The 15,975-nt window shown below is 45.9% G+C and overlaps 1 protein-coding gene across 12 annotated transcripts in view; it reads right to left on the reverse strand.

Moving 5' to 3' along the window:
- TNN (tenascin N) overlaps nucleotides 1–15,975 on the reverse strand; it is a 40,635-nt gene that overhangs the window by 20,712 nt on the left and 3,948 nt on the right. For 7 of the 12 annotated variants that reach the window (XM_075936912.1, XM_075936911.1, XM_075936903.1 and 4 more), the window contains 5 exons: nucleotides 13,086–15,029; nucleotides 12,927–12,989; nucleotides 3,321–3,781; nucleotides 2,108–2,479; nucleotides 658–921 (listed from right to left, as the gene is read on the reverse strand). In XM_075936912.1, the coding sequence (XP_075793027.1) occupies nucleotides 658–921; nucleotides 2,108–2,479; nucleotides 3,321–3,732 (1,048 nt within the window). In that variant the 5' untranslated portion in view covers nucleotides 3,733–3,781; nucleotides 12,927–12,989; nucleotides 13,086–15,029. The remainder of the gene's footprint in view (nucleotides 1–657; nucleotides 922–2,107; nucleotides 2,480–3,320; nucleotides 3,782–12,926; nucleotides 12,990–13,085; nucleotides 15,030–15,975) is intronic. The other 5 variants (XM_075936908.1, XM_075936904.1, XM_075936906.1 and 2 more) reach the window with 5 other exon arrangements.

Here is a 15,975-nt window from a genome sequence, read left to right on the forward strand (position 1 = left end):
GCATTGTAGCAGGACATTTGGAAGTGCTGTGCACCCGGCACTGCCCTGTGTACAAGTGAAGTCCTGACTCAGATTGATCTGGGGTAAGCAATTGGTCTCTTAGGACTGGGAACAAACCTGAACCTTCTGTGATTTTTGGTGTAAGTAACCATTTACCATCAAGCCCAGATGTCCTATGTGGCAAACTAATCCCCTAGACTCTCCAGTCTATCTATGACTCCGTGGCAAGACTGTTGTAGTGATCCAGGAGTTCCCATTTGTTACAGAGCCAGTGAAATCTGCTTAGAGAACACACCACCCATGTGGGGTGCCTGCCCAGAGATCGGCACTCATGAACTACTCCAGACAGTATATCAGTGAAACATTCCTGCATCCTGGGAGAGTAGACCATCCCCTGCACTGTGAACTCCCTTGGGATTAGAAGCAGGAAACAATGGCTACAGGAGGAGGGGCAATTCACACACACCCCCAAAAAAACTTTTTGGAAAAACATCTTTAAAGGGCAAAGAAAGGCCGAGAGAACAGGTCTTTCCAAAAGCACAGACAGAGGTAATGTGACGTGCCACACTCCTCCAAAGCCTATCAGCTCGCTCCCCTTAGTCTGAATCTGACTGTGAAGACCTTTGTTGGAGGAAAGGGACTTTCTAGTGCTCCCACCTGTCCTTGCTTGTAGGTGTTCAGCGTTACTGGAAATCCCCTTCTTCACATTGCGAAGTGCGACCTGATACTTTGTGCTAGGGCGAAGGCCCAGGATCTCATAGCTCAGCTGTCCTTTGGGCACTCGGACTTGTACTGCAGAGGCCTCATGCCCTATCGGATAATAGCTGAGGAGGTAATAATCCACGTTGGGCACCTCATCCCAGCTGAAGGTCAAAGAATCTTCTGTGGTCTTCAGCAGCTGCACGTTCTGAGGAGTAACCACTGCAGGAAAAAAAGGGAGAAGAAATGATTAAACTGACATCTCCTCTTCGGGCATGGTCCAAAGCCCAGTGGCCTCAATGAGTCTTTCCATTGACTCCAGTGGCCTTTGTTCCAATGCAAACTGTGAGCTTGATCCAATGAATGAAGTGCAGGTGAACAGAACAATATTAATGGCCCTAGAGTCTGAAGTTCTCTGCTTATGCACAAAAAAAGGTATAGTCGCAGAGACCCATGGGAATTGAGAACAGCGAGTAAATTCTAGTGGCTCAAATATGCCAATAATAATGACAACAAATCACTAAATACAACTTGTGGCGGACAAAGAGATGTAAACACTAGTGAACAGTTCAAGAGCAGCACTTGGTAATGATCTTTCCGGATCCAGAAGTCTCTTTCGCAGACTATGAAGGCCAGTCTGATGGCATTGGAAGAGGAGAGTTTGGCAGGTACATTTTGAAGCAACCAAACTGACACAGGCCTTGGGAAAAGTATTTTTTCCTTTCTGTGACCTTGCCAATCTAGTCCGGAGTTCCAATACAAAGGGAATGATAGAATGTGGTGTATTCATTTTATAGCAAGTCCCCCATACTCCTGGGCCAGCAACAGTCTGGGAAGCAGGAAGCCATGCTGCATTCAGACCCTTCTCTTTGGGTGGCAGGGCCAGAATCAGGCAGCCTGCAACAGAACAAGGAATCGCTTTCCGAATGGGAGTTTCCAACAGCAGCAGTGGGGCAAACAATCGACCGAGATTTAAGATGGAGATTGATCAATTTATGGACAGGATTATGTGATGAGACTGTCTGAGACAGCAGGACGCTGGACTTTAAGGTCCCTTCCGATCCTAAATGTCTCCGCCCAGAGCTTTTCCTGTACCATTGCTCGGAGCCTGTACAGACTCCTCAGGCTGACAACCTGTGCAGAGAGCAGCAGGCAGGCAGATCTGGCTGGCTCCCTTGCCTTCATTCCCAGGAGCAAGCTATGGGCTTAGTTAGCATCTCTCCTTGGATACAGGCTTCTGCCACCAGGCCCGGCAATGGGGTGAGGAGAGCGACGTCTCCAGTAATGGAGACGGGGTGGAGCTGGCGGCAGAGGGCACCACACACATGCCATGGAGGGCAGGGAGGAAGGGGACAGAGGAGACCGGATAAAAGACGGCGGGAAGGGAGAAGAGGAAGGTGCTTCTCACCTTGGGAGCAGTCAAGCCCAATGAAGCCATCATGGCAGTAGCACTCGCCGCTGTCACAGAAGCCGTTGCCGCTGCAGTCGTTGGGGCATCTCTTCTCGCTGCAGTCCTCTGCGATGAACTCCTCGTAACACTGGCACACGCCATTGCTGCAGACCCCGTTGCCGCTGCAGTTGGCTGGGCACAGCCGCTGGCCGCAGTCCTCGCCCACGTAGGGATCACTGCAGAGGCACCTGCCGTCCACGCAGCGGCCGTGACCATGGCAGTTGTTGGGACAGTGGGGACGGGAGCAATCGCTGCCCTCCCAGCCTTCCTCACAATCACAGCCACAGATCTCTTGGATGAAAGTCCCGTGGCCACTGCAATTCGAGACTCCTGGCCAATTGAGGGCCCAGCGCCGACATCAGCAGGGTGCACGCAGGAGAGAAAAGAGGCAGACACGCGGAATTAGAAAGAGAGCCGTAGACAGATATTGAGAAGATCTGGTCAAGACCACTGCTGGGAAAGAGAGCAAGAAACTGAATGGACTGATTCTAGCTTCCACTGGTGCCACATAAGACCATCACCTGGGCTCTCTTCTATGTTTGAAACCAAACAAAGTCTCAACATTTTCCTTCAAAGTTGAAAGTTCTGGAATTGGAAACCCAACCAAACCACCCCTGGGAATTCCACCACCACGCCTCCGGCTGATGTGGAATTCCAGAACGTCCCTTCTCGCACACTCAAGAACTCCCTGTCCTGACTTCCCCGCCACGCTAGAGCATTAGCACATTTTGGGAACTTGAGATTGCCTCGCCGCGTTCAGGCACCCGAGCCCCACCCCAGCTTGGTGAGTCTAGAGTTCCGCTCCCTCAAGATCAGGCCGTCAAGTTACCTTGCAAACCACACTCCCCATTATTGCCACAAACACCAGAATTCCAGCCAAATCTCCGGAATCTGAAGCCCCAAAGCCCAGTCAATGGGAGCCTTTCCACTGGCTTCAATGGCCTTTTGGATGACTGTGTCGCCCCCTCCCTCCCAGATTCCCCACCTCAAACTCAGCAAATGAATCCCTCCTTCCACACGCCTCAGCCTTCCATGTAAGAAAGCTGGGCTGCAGCCAGCCCAGGGCTTTTCCGGGGGCGGACAGCACAGCACAGAGAGGGACCAACAATTCAAGTCACTGGAGTTGGAGAGCACACACACCACAAAAAATAAATCACAGTGTGATGCACACCTGGAGCTCCCCCACAGCACCTCTGTGTACTGCAGGCCTCCTTGAGCTCCAGCATTTCCTTCTCCATCTTTTCCACCCTTCCCAGCAGGTCTCTGATGTGTCCCAAAGCTTCACAGTCGCCTCTTGGCGTCTGAACCCGGATGTTGTGCCTGAATATGATATTCTGCTCCTCCTCCTCAGCAGCACCCCCAGCTGCAAGCAGCACATGACTGTCGTCTTTGAGTGGCAGAGGGTCCGCCTCCACCTGGAGCTGAGATGATTTGGGCAGGTCGATCTTGTAGGAGTGGCTGAAGGATATTTTCTGGCCATTGCTGGTGCAGTTGGGTTCAGGGGAGAGCTGAGCAGCAGTTGTTTGGAGAGCCAGGTACAGCAACACCCTCTGAGGGAAAGCAAGCCACCTCCAAAAACTCATCTTCTAGTTCTTCGGGGGGAAGCTGACCCTATAAAAACAGTGAATCTGACTGGAGGAGGAAAAAGAAAAGGAGATGAGAAACTTCTACCATAAAACCGTTTTTCAGTGAATTCAAAGAGACCATCTGGTGCTGTGAGCTCACAAGTTCACCAGTGGTGGGTTTGCCAGTAATTGGATAGGACACTTGTAAAGAATGCCTACGGTGATGCAGAAAATGGTGATGGTGTTGACTCACTGGGTGACACTTTTCCTTATGAGTCAGTACTGAATTAGAGTCCTGGCCCATCATTGGCAGGCACTGTGCTCTGCAAGATGCCATATTACACGAGACTTATCATAGAATCATAGAACTGGAAGGGACCTCGAGAGGTCATCAAGTCTAGTCCCCTGACCTTACAACAGGACCAAGCACCATCTAGATCATTCCTGACAGGTGCCTGTCTAACCTGCTCTTAAATATCTCCAGAGATGGAGATTCCACAACCCCCCTAGGCAATTTATTTCAGTGTGCAATCATCCTGACAGGCAGAAATGTTTTCCTGATGTCCAACCTAAACCTCCCTTGCTGCAATTTAAGCACTCTGCTTCTTGTCCTATCCTCAGAAGCCAAGAAGAACAATTTTTCTCCCTTCTCCTTATAACACCCTTAAAACCATAGTACCAATTATCAGGATTATTAACTGTCCTGTTGTACCTTTACTTATCTTAAAAGTATTGGCCCTACCCGCCATTAGCTCTAACAAAATTCCTCTGCAGTTTCAATGGATATTGTATTTTCCCCTCAGTTATTACATTAAGTTGCTGTATACTGTTTCAGTCAGCTGTTAAACATAGTTCACCCCAGAGATGGCTGCATTTCAATGGTGGATGAAGTAATCTCTGTATACCAGTGATGGGCAACCTGTGGCCCACGGGCCACATGGGTTCTGTGTGGCCCACAAGACATTTTGTTTACTGTTGCCCATGTGCAGGGTTGCCAGATCCCGCTCCTACTAGAGTGCCACACACATGATGTGCGATGCATGCTGACTGCACACAACACTGACAGAGCTAGGGATGTGAATGGTTAACCGGTGGGGGCTGGAGCAACCTTCCGCCTGTCACGGGCAGGGGACTGCTTCAACCTGGTGGGGCCTGCTGCGAGCGGGGGGGGGAGGGGCATGTCAGCAGGAGTGGCCCGAGGCCAGCTGTCGCAGCTGGCACCCCAGGCGGAAGGCGTGATCGGCGCCCCCGCCTGCACGGCCGTCGGTGGCTGTGATGTCATCATCAGGCGCCCAGGTGCCCTGTGACGTCATCATCAGGCGCCCAGGCCGGCGGTGACCACTGAGTCTGCCTAGGCTCACGGGCTGCCCCTGCGCGCCAATCTGGGTGAAGAAGTCCCCATCTGCAGTGGGCCTGGCCTAACCGGAGCAGCGCGCCGTGGTGAGGGTACTCCAGCCTGGCCGGAGCAACCTCTGCCCGTGGCAGGGGGGCCATTCTAGTCCAGCCACACCAGGCAGGGAGGCCGCTCTGGGCTGGAGCAGCCCCCAGCCTGTGCCCATTTAAGCAGTTTGCTGGTTAAACATAGCGTTTAACCAGTTAACTAATTAAATGGGATTTTAGCTGTCTCTAGGGGAGCTGTGCGCTCCTTCTGCAGTCAATCAAAGTGCCACTATGGTTCAGTCGGTACGCCCTACAAATGTTAGGTACGCAAGAGCAGTTAACGAAACTACCCGATCCTGGGAAACTATCTTGATTTCGACAGTTTTTCAGCCCACTGACAGGAGAGAGGGCCGCTCATGTAGCCCACTCACTAGCCCAGGTGGCTCATCGCTGCCCTATACAGTGAAGCACACTTTAAAGCAGCTATTCAAGAGACTGACAAAAATCAGCTCCTTACCCGAGGTCATTTTCTATTGATGTCTGTAATAGAATTGTTTCAGCCCATAGTATCTTGAGCCAGCCTCTTAAGAAGTTGGCAAATACAAATGGTGTTTTGTGCAGGTTTTACTGCATCTAGTTTGGCTGTTAATTGGAAAATACTGTGGAGTTGGGGGGATCTTTGGGAGGAGCTACACTGTACAAGTCTACTATATATTCGAGAAAGTTTGTGCATCTGTCTCTGTCCATCCATCCATGAGTCCATTTGCTCAAGAACATCTTCTAAATGTAAGAGCTAGGACCCTCAAATTTGGTAGGCAGCTTCCTCATGGAATCATAGAGCTGGAAGAGACCTCAGGAGGCATCAACTCCAGCCCCCTGCCCAAGGCAGGACCAATCCTAACTAAATCAACCCACCCAGGGCTTTGACAAGCCAAGACTTAAAAACCTCTAGGGATGGAGATTCCACCACCTCCCTAGGGAACCCATTCCAGTGCTTTACCACCCTCCTAGAGAAATAGTTTTTCCTGATTTCCAACCTAGACCTCCCCCACTGTAACTTGAGACCATTGCTCCTTGTTTTGCCATCCCTCACTACTGAGAACAGCCTCTCTCCATCCTCTTTGGAACCTTCCTTCAGGAAGTTGAAGGCTGCTCTCAAATCCCCCCTCACTCTGCTCTTCTGCAGACTAAACAAGCCCAAATTCCTCAGCCTCTGCTCATAGGTCATGCGCTTCAGCCCCCGAATCATTTTGGTCACCCTCCGCTGGACCCTCTCCAATGCGTCCACATCCTTTCTATAGTGGGGGGCCCTTCTCCTAGCTTAAAGCAAGGTCAGGGTTTGGTTGTGCCAGGACAATAGGATGTGTGTGGAATGTGAATGTTTCTCATCAAACAGAAAGAGAGGGCTGAGACAGCAGGGACAGTTATACTCCCAAATGACCACAGATGGGCAGCAAGCAAGGACACGCTCACCAGCTCTGGATCAGCCTGGAGAGCAACAATGGCAGACTGGCAGCATGGCCCCTGCCAGCCCTGGAGAGCAAACATTGCCACCTGGGTTCAGGAAAAGTACCATGTCTATTCAGCAGCTTGAAGCTCTGGGCTCCTTAAAAAATAATCATAAAAAAATCTAACACAAATGAATGTAGGGCCAAATGCTGAACACCTTACTTGGCACATATGCAGGCAGAGCATTAATTGAAGATCATAGGAGTTTTGCCAGGGGAAAGAGTGAGTGAAGTAGCATAAGGACTTCAGATTCACTCCATGAGCCATTATTATGTATAAAGAAAATCTAAAAATGAGAAAAATCTGTAACTTTTTCCTTTCAGCATTTGCACATTATTCTGCTGATGCAGGACTTCCTCATCCTTGTTCTGAGGTTTTGCAACCACCTGTTAGCCAAGGAAGATGTGGCTTTTGATTCTCTCTACCATCATCTGCTATTCCATTTCCACATTATTTCCAACCCTCCCCTTTCATAGGCAAAGAGCCATAGAAATGAACTACCTCCATCTCTCTTTAGCCCTCTGGAACAAATCAAGTAAAAAGGGCTGCCCTTTTTTTAAGGCTCTGAGACAACGTAGTGCTTGCGATCCACGCACTTTTACCATAGACCACAGCCAGAAGGCCCAGACTCTTGTTTTACAGAGTTTATTTTCAAAGCCCTGGAGCTGGAAAACCTGCCCACGCACACACACAAACCCCTTCTCTCAGCTCTGGGTACCGCATGCCATTCTGTGTCGTAACATGATGTCTCTACTAATTAGAATCTTGAGCACCACAAATTGATCTCAGATTTTCCTGGACAAGCAGATCACTCAAGGGAAAAACTCCTGAACATAGCACTTCTGTCAAGTGTAATGAGAGAGGACAACAATACTTCTGGCTTCAATATCATGTAATAAAGAGATTTTTCCCTGCTGTTTAAGAAGAAGAGGGTGGATGTAACCAATCCTTCATTGAGAACATTATGTCTGTCATATGTAGGATCATGTAACAGGAAGTAATAGGGTGAAACTTAGCAAAGGAAAGGTTCAGACTGAATACCAGGAATGTTTTTTCCTAACAGTCAGATCTATTAGATTATGGAATAGTCTCCTAAGGGACGTGGTGGAAAATACATTGCTTGTGACATTTAAACCTCAAGTTAGTAGAACGTTAGCTAATAAGACACTGTCGATATTCTCATGGAATAAGATGATCTAATCCTGTAGGTCTTTTCCATTCCCAATGTCTATGCCCATGTATTCTACTGCGTACTGAATTTCGCAATTTGCTGTTCTGGACAACTGTATTTCTTCTAGTTAACTGGCTGTTACATATATTTCTTGTACTGCAGTGCCACTTAATCGCCCCAGCTTCTTTTTGCTAGGCATTTGTACAAGCATGAAACAAAATAAGTCATTTCTTTGGGGCAAGGACCATCTAAGCAAACATTTAAATGGTACCATAGTTCTAATCTTTACTCTGATCGCTTTCATAGGATTTGAACCCACAACCTCTTATGCAAGGCTGGCATACCTACATCTCAAAGCACTTGATAGGCTGTTAATAATGTAGCTGTACATTCCTTACCATTTTAGACTATAAGCTCTTCAGGAAAGGGACTAGAATTTACAGCATGTTTGTACAGTGCCTATCATAATAGGGCTTGAATAGCCTCTGGCCTGTAAGCGCTAGCACAACACAAACCTTAAATCAAAGGTTTGGCCCAAATGGATGGTTCCTAGCACTGAGTCAGATGGCTGCATCTTTTCCAAAGGAAGCAATCGTCTAAAACTAGAAATTTTTGGGGGGGTTAATTAATTATTTATTTTTTAAAAAATAATAATTTGGCAACTTTCAGTGCCCCCAAGAGCAAGAGTTTACTAATTGAGCTGGATATATTGTCAGTAGATGCTACACTGTCTCCCCTGCTCCCATCATGCTCTGCCTAATGAAATGAAAGAATAATTTAAGTCTCATTTAACTAGTTCTTAAACCGTACCAATAAGGATGAGTACACCTGGATTGGATTCCTATTCACTGACTTGCTTTATGACCTAGAAGGAAATGACATAAGTTCTCTGTACTCTGCAAAATATAACACAGCTTTATCTTGGAACAGTGTCTGACACATTAGTTATACCTCAAAACACTCCATAAGTTAAATACTAGATTTACAAAGTTTAAAAAAATAAATTGTGGTGGAAAAGAGAAATGAAGAGAGGCCGGGAGTTAGGGTACGTTTTCAGAGGAAAACAGATGCATAGTCGAGATGCACAGAGATTGTTCAAGATGGCAGGAGATGCAAAAGAGTAGGTTCTAGGTCCAATAGTGGTGAGACTGTGAAATGAGGCAGGGAGGATGCTGGTAGTAGGCAAGGGGGATGAACAGAAAGGGGAATGGAGAGACAATCAGCCGGTTCATAGCCTGGTGTAAATCATCATGGCCTGATCAACTCTGCTGGAACTATAATGATCTACACCAGCAGAGGATCTGGCCAAAAGTCAATGCAGCATGTTTACGGAGGGCTTTAAGAACAATGGGGTTCATTTTCAACCAGATCCTGAAATGGAGTGAAAGAGGGCTATTGTTTAAAGATGTAGGTGACATGGTTACATATCTTTTCATGGCTAATGAGCAGCACTCTGTACATGACCCATTTCAGAGAGGTAGCCGTGTTAGTCTTTAAAGTGCCACCGGACTCCTGGCTGTTTTCATTCTGTACACACTCAGTTAAAGCATGGCAACACTGCAGAGATGGAAGCTACTATAATCAAGACAAGGGATGATAAAACCACAGATGCTGATTTCAGCAGAGGAGGGACTGAGAAGTGGGGATATATGCAGGCAGTGCTGCTCAGGTAGAACTAGAGAGATTCACAGACACAGGAGACCCAGGAAGAGGAGGGTAACTCCGGTATTGCAGACAGTGATAGGCAAATCTGAGGCCCACATCCCGGAGAGAAATAGAGGAAATCAGGTTCATCTGAGGATGTTCCTTTTCCCTAAAGGAAGCACGTCGGGCTTTGAGACATTTTGCTAAAGGAAGTTGAGACACACTGGCCAAGGCAGGTCGTGAGGTGGTGAAAATGTGCATACTTTAAAAGTTAGAAGTATTAGCTCAAATTAAAGCCATCTTTTTTATGGCTAATCGGAGAACGAGCATGGGGCTGAGACTTGAACCTTATGGGATTTCATACTACTGTGCTTTTCCCAGAGAGGAGCAGTTTCGATGATAATGCCAAAATGAAACTGCCAAGGCTGCTGTGGTTATTGGAGGGGAGAGAAAGCTGATTCTAAAGCACTTTGCTGGGATCACAGACAGGTTTGAGCATCAATGGACATTTCGTGAGGAAGGCTGTGGGGGGCTGGCTCCTTGAAGCAGGGCTAGCTAAAGGGAAATGGCCAAACATTTACCACATATGGTGCAACAAATATTGTGAAACGTAGTTATTCCATCCCTGCCTGTCTGAACCTGGGAATGTTGGGATTCAACGGCTTTTGAGTGTGAGTAGCCACCATTAGCTCTATCCTAGTGTCCACAGCACAGACATTGGCTATAAAATTATTTGCCGTGTTAAGACTAGGGATGTAATAGTGTAGACAATTAACCAAGTCAATTAAAGCTTATCAGTTAATGCTGTAGACTACACACATTTTCCCCTCCCTTGCTAGTAAATTTTTTACAAGCTGGCCAGCAGCTCATCTCTGTCCCGGCTTGTGCTGAGTCTGGGACCTACCCCACTGCGGCTCTGCATTTAAAGTGTATTAGAAGCCAGGTGGGCAGGCAGCACGTCTCAGTTCCAGCTTGTGCCGGGTCCAGGTGCTCAGACCCCACCCCCAAACAGGTGCTGCTGCTACCTCTGTATCAGAGGCAGCAGCACGGGCGACAGGCAGCCAGTCCGCGAGGGGAGCTAGTTTTTAAACAGGCTCCCCTCGTGGACCAGCTCCCGCCTGGCACCCCATGCTGCTGCCTCTGATACAGGCATTGGCTGTTGGCCCCACCCCCAGGTACTATAGAACAGTCGAGTAACGAATAAGAATTCATAAGGTTATTGGACTATTCAATTAACTGATATTTAACATCCCTAGTTAAGGCCTAACAGTTCAATAGCTCTGAAACAGGGTCATGTGCAATACCAGCTTGCAAATAGGAAAGGGGGTATTGTCAGAGGTACATGGCAAAATCCTGTTCCCAGTTACACTGGAGTAGATCTGTAGTAACGCCACTGAGATCAATTAAGTTGTTGCTGATTTATCTTAGTTTAAATGAGAGCAGAATCTAGCCCGTTCTGCATTGTTGACATTGCAATGATACCAATGAAAAATGGCTAAATAGACACCAGCACCAGTGAAAAGCAGAACTCATATGTGAAGGTTTTCTATATTCATTGGCACCCCACAAAATACCCAATACCCACTGTGCCCAAGAGGCAGACATTTTCACAGAAATTAGAAATGGAAAATTCCCATTCAGTTCTCTAATACTCTAGTCCATATCCCGGCCAGTTGCTGCCTATTATACATATACTTGTTTATCCAGACTAGTGGGGCATTCAGTCATGTGGATTGAAAAGACAAGTTACTTATTTTACAGTTTCCATAAACTTAATTTTGTGTAAATGGCTGAATTTCTCATGTTTACTTTCTGCACTGAGACTGCTTCTATTTCCAAAGCCATTTCCTGTAGAAAGCTGCTCCTAACAATTTTATTTTCCTGTGTGGGTTGATGTTTTTAATAATTTGTGGGTGTGTATGAGCATGTTTAAGTTAAATTCTGATTTTAATGGAACACAAAACACATCTGGGGCTCCAGAAGAAATGGAGCTACAATATGATTTACAATACGCTGTAGCTACAATATGAGTTACAATATAAGCCACAATATCTTATAGGTACAATATGAGCTGACCACATTCTGCTTGGAATACAACTGAATCTAACTTGGTTAGACTGTTGTTTTTTTGTTTGTTTGTTTTTTTGCATGAGTGATACTGCCTTTTTCCAGGACATTGCTTGCCAACTGACATATTACCTACGTTTACACAAGTTTTGGATTATTTCAGTTATTAGAAAACAGAACGGGAACAAGTAAGGTAAATGTTGGGGCCTTTGGGTATTATCTTTTTCTTCTCATGTGTTTTTTCTTCCACAAGGTCTACATTTTTTAATGTACCAGGCTTCCTAATTAATTAGTTTGAAAGATTTATGTCTAAATCCCATAGACTGCTTTGCAAATGTCTACATCTTTGCTTTTATTTATTTATTTTCTGATTGAGTTCTTTAATATAATAAGGATTTTTGTAAAAAGTGTGTAACATTAGCTTCATTTTTATATGTTACTTACCAATCAAATATTTACATTATTCATTATGTGGCATTAGCTATTATTTTATTAAATTAAGTCTCTCTCTAAGGCAAGATAATTGTTATAAATGCTATCATTACAAAAATTCTGAATTATATTAATCACTTCTGGTCAAATGAAATAAACTTTTCTTTAAAAAAATAAGCAGATGATAAAGAGCATAAATATTTTGGTCTTATGGAGCCTGTGAAATAATATGTGCACTGTAAGACATGAAAAAGGCTCCGGAGCAGGTAGATAATTTATATATTAACGGCTGTCAATTAATATGTGTTAACACCTGTGATTAACGCAGGACAGAATTCACACGATAACTTTTTTAACATGCATTTAATCGCAGGTGTTTCCGTGGTGCTGCCCCTTTGAAACACCACCACAGAGTTTCAAAGGGGCAGCACAAGCAGAGCCCAGGATCAGCTGTGTGGCGCTGCCCCTCTGAAACACCACCGCGGTGTTGGGGCAGCACGCACAGCTGATCCCAGGTTCCGCTCTGTGCTGCCCCTTTGAAATGCCACAATGGCGTTTCAAAGGGGCAGTGTTGCATGAAGCTCGGGGTCAGCTGGAGTCTTATTGTTTAACAGGGCAATTAATCACGATTAATTTTTTTAATTGCTTGACAGCCCTATCAGCAGTTTGATATTAGCTTGTGTGGCAATCAGAACATGTAAATATGAATAAACCTTAGTATGATCCCATGGCAATAAAACAATACAAAAAAACCATAGAAAACAGTGTCTGAAATAGAAACTATAGATAACACAACAGATCCTGATATAACCAGTCCAGTAGTGAAATCCTGACTGCTGAAGGCAAATGGCAAAACTCCCATTGGCTTCAATGGAAACAACATTTCATTCTAGATATTTCTTTGAAGGAAAACACTCTGAGCAAGTTTAAACATTTTAACTTGAAGCACATACTGTATATTAACTGGAACACAATTGTCTGTGAAAATATATATTCTAATAACACTTACCTGTGTGGTGAGGCTTATTTCATTAGTGTGTGTAAAGTGCTTGAGGTGTTTAGGTGAAAGGCACTATAAAAGGAAAAAAAATATCATTTATGCTTCATCAAGATCTAATCATATTCTCATTTCTTATCTTAAAGGAAACTAGAAAAATGTTCCCCTTACCACTGGAATATTCTTCAGTTGTCTGATAAGCAATAGGGTCCCACCGATTTGGCTGCCACCTGTAATAGGAAACTGGAACAAACTAAGCTTTAGCAACTGCTCTTCTCTTCCCAGCTCAGCTTCTGATATCTCTTTCCCCCTCTGTGAGTTTAAATCTCATTCAGGCTAGATGGAAGGAGCCAATAGAGACACTTGGGTGTTTCCCTTCTGAGCTTTCCATAAGGAATGAAGAAGGGTTGACAGAGAATGAAAAATTCTTCACTGTGTCTCAGTCTCTCATTCTATCAGACCCTATCACTTTATGTCTAGGTTTTGACTAAAAACCAGCAGATGTTAATATTTTTGCAAAAACAGGAGCAAAGATCTCAGAATTGCTGTGAAGTCCCATACACTGTTAAGCGCTTTGAAAGCATCATTTTGCTGAGGCCTGGGCATACTGAGCACAAAAAAGAAAAAAGTATAACTTCAAAACCCGTTCCGATTAAATCGCAGCACTGTGGGTTCATAGATTTGTCTCTTCCACAAACAGAAGCGGATCCAATAAAGATAGAACCTGATTTTTGGGAGGAGCTTTTTGAATTCATTATATTACCCCACTGAAGGAGTGGGGGCTCATAAGTGGGAAGAGGGCTTTAAAACAAGCATGACAGAAGATTTTTGCCAAGTACATTTGGAGTCAATTGGGGAGGAGGGGCAAGAAAGGCACCACTGTCTTTTCAGTATTCCAGGCAGGACTCTATTGTCAACTGAGGCTGCCTTGGGTACTTTTATTTTTGAGGCTTGGGACTCTGGGTTTATTTCTTGCCTTTTATATTCATTATCATTTGACCTTTTGACTCTTGGGGACTGATTCAGGGGAGGCAACATGTCATGGGCCAACGGTCTAAGCACAGGACTCTGAGCCAGGAGCAGCTGCACGCTGGCCCCCTTTAGATTCTGACACACCGCAGGGGCCTGGTGCAAGTCAATTACAGGCAGTCCCCGGGTTACATGGATCCGACTTACATCGGATCCCTACTTACAAACGGGGTGAGGCAACCCCGCACTAGCTGCTTCCCCCCAGCAGACCAGGGAGACGCGAAGCTAGCGCCCCTCCCCCCCACAGCAGACCAGGGAGACGCAAAGCTAGCGCCCCTCTCCCCCCAGCAGACCAGGGAGACGCGGAACGGCTTTTCTCAGCAGACACCTCAGCTTGAGAATAAAGGACTGAGGGAAGTGAGGTGTGGGAGAATAAAACTGAGCTCTGGAGAAATGTTTGGCTAGAGTTTCCCCTACAATATGTACCAGTTCCGACTTACATACAAATTCAACTTAAGAACAAACCTACAGTCCCTATCTTGTACATAACCCGGGGACTGCCTGTAGTCTTTCACAATATCAGTTTCCCAGTCTGTGACAGGGTGACAATGGCCCAGATCCTCCAGTATCATACAGCACTTTATGCCTCATGGCCCTAGAGCCAGCACAGTTGTTCACGGCCGATTCTCCATTAGCCCAGTTTGTGTTACCATCTTTTCCTATTGCTGGCACAGGGAGCATAGCCAGGAAAAATGGGCCATACCCAGGTTGTTTCCGTGCCCTGCTGATTCCCTATCACAGAGGCTCCCTGGAAACACTGGCAGCTGGAGCTATTTAGAGTGCAGGTTGACCCTAACTTACATTAGGGGGCCACCCTGGCTCAGAATAGGCTCAGGATCTGACCCAATCACACTTAACTTTCTCCCCAGGATGTTGCGGATTCCAGCACTCCGCAATGCAAGGCACAGTGCAAATGGTAAGTATCACAGACATGCATCGATGGCTCCTTCTCTCATCTTCTGGGCTCAGATATGAAGTATGGTGCACTTTGTTGCACAGAGCAGATTTTTCCAAACCCTCGCTAGGACTGCAAGTCAAGGCGTTACGTCTGAGCTGTTGGATTAAACAACTCCCACCAACAATGGTCTGAAAGAAGGGAGAAAAAGATATTCTGGAAACTTCGTCAGCAAAGGCAAACTGAATTCAAAAACCGTATTTTCAAGAGGTTCTGGACATTGCTTGCAACCACTTGGACAAAACAGTTTAGGCTAACGGACATCCTGAAGATCCACATTAAAGAAACTATTAGTTCTCATCATCTAAAGGACTCTAATATGCCCTACTTGTTCCTTTGTTTTTCTAAATGGTTGCTGCAATAGGAGAGCAGACAGGACTCCAGGAGGTGTTCAGGAAAAGGTAAAACTATGCTTTCATGACAAATCTTGACTTGATCTAAGAACTCCAACAGGCTTTGCCCACATCAGCAGAGGATGTCGGAACAATGATCCATCAGACAGCTCTGATTTACTCAATGATGTCATGCTCTTTATTGGTAACAATCTTGGAGAAATAAAATAGTGAAGTTCAGGGCCAGATTCTCTCCTGTGTGGAGATCCACCCAGGGCAGAGGAAGAGGAGCGTGCCCATCAGATGTCCAACTACAGTTCCCTGATTCTTTCCCATTAGCAGCTCTGACTCTAACATGGCAGCTGCTCTAACCTGTGCTAGCTGGCTATCGTCTCCAAGGAACCATCTACAACTAAGAATTGCTGGAGAACAGTGGTGTGATTCCAGACATGCCCTTTCCTGGCCCAAAGGGTGATGTAATGGGGATAAATTTGAGAGGAGAATTTGGAATTGTGAGCAGATAACCTTCTTTTGAATTAAGAATATTTTTAAAAATCACAAAATTACTAAAAGCCAGAGGGAAAAACACAGTACATGGGAATTATGCAGCCTTCCCCATAACTCAGGCAAGTGTACAGGATAGGAAATATTCCTCAGGATTCCTACATACCTGCCAGTTGTGCAAATCTCATTTAGTTCAGCAGCCTTTGCCTGGCAACGTGTGCATTAGAGTGTGCACATCTGC

The sequence above is a fragment of the Pelodiscus sinensis genome, chromosome 9 (assembly GCF_049634645.1).
Source record: "Pelodiscus sinensis isolate JC-2024 chromosome 9, ASM4963464v1, whole genome shotgun sequence".
Lineage (NCBI taxonomy): Eukaryota > Metazoa > Chordata > Testudines > Trionychidae > Pelodiscus > Pelodiscus sinensis.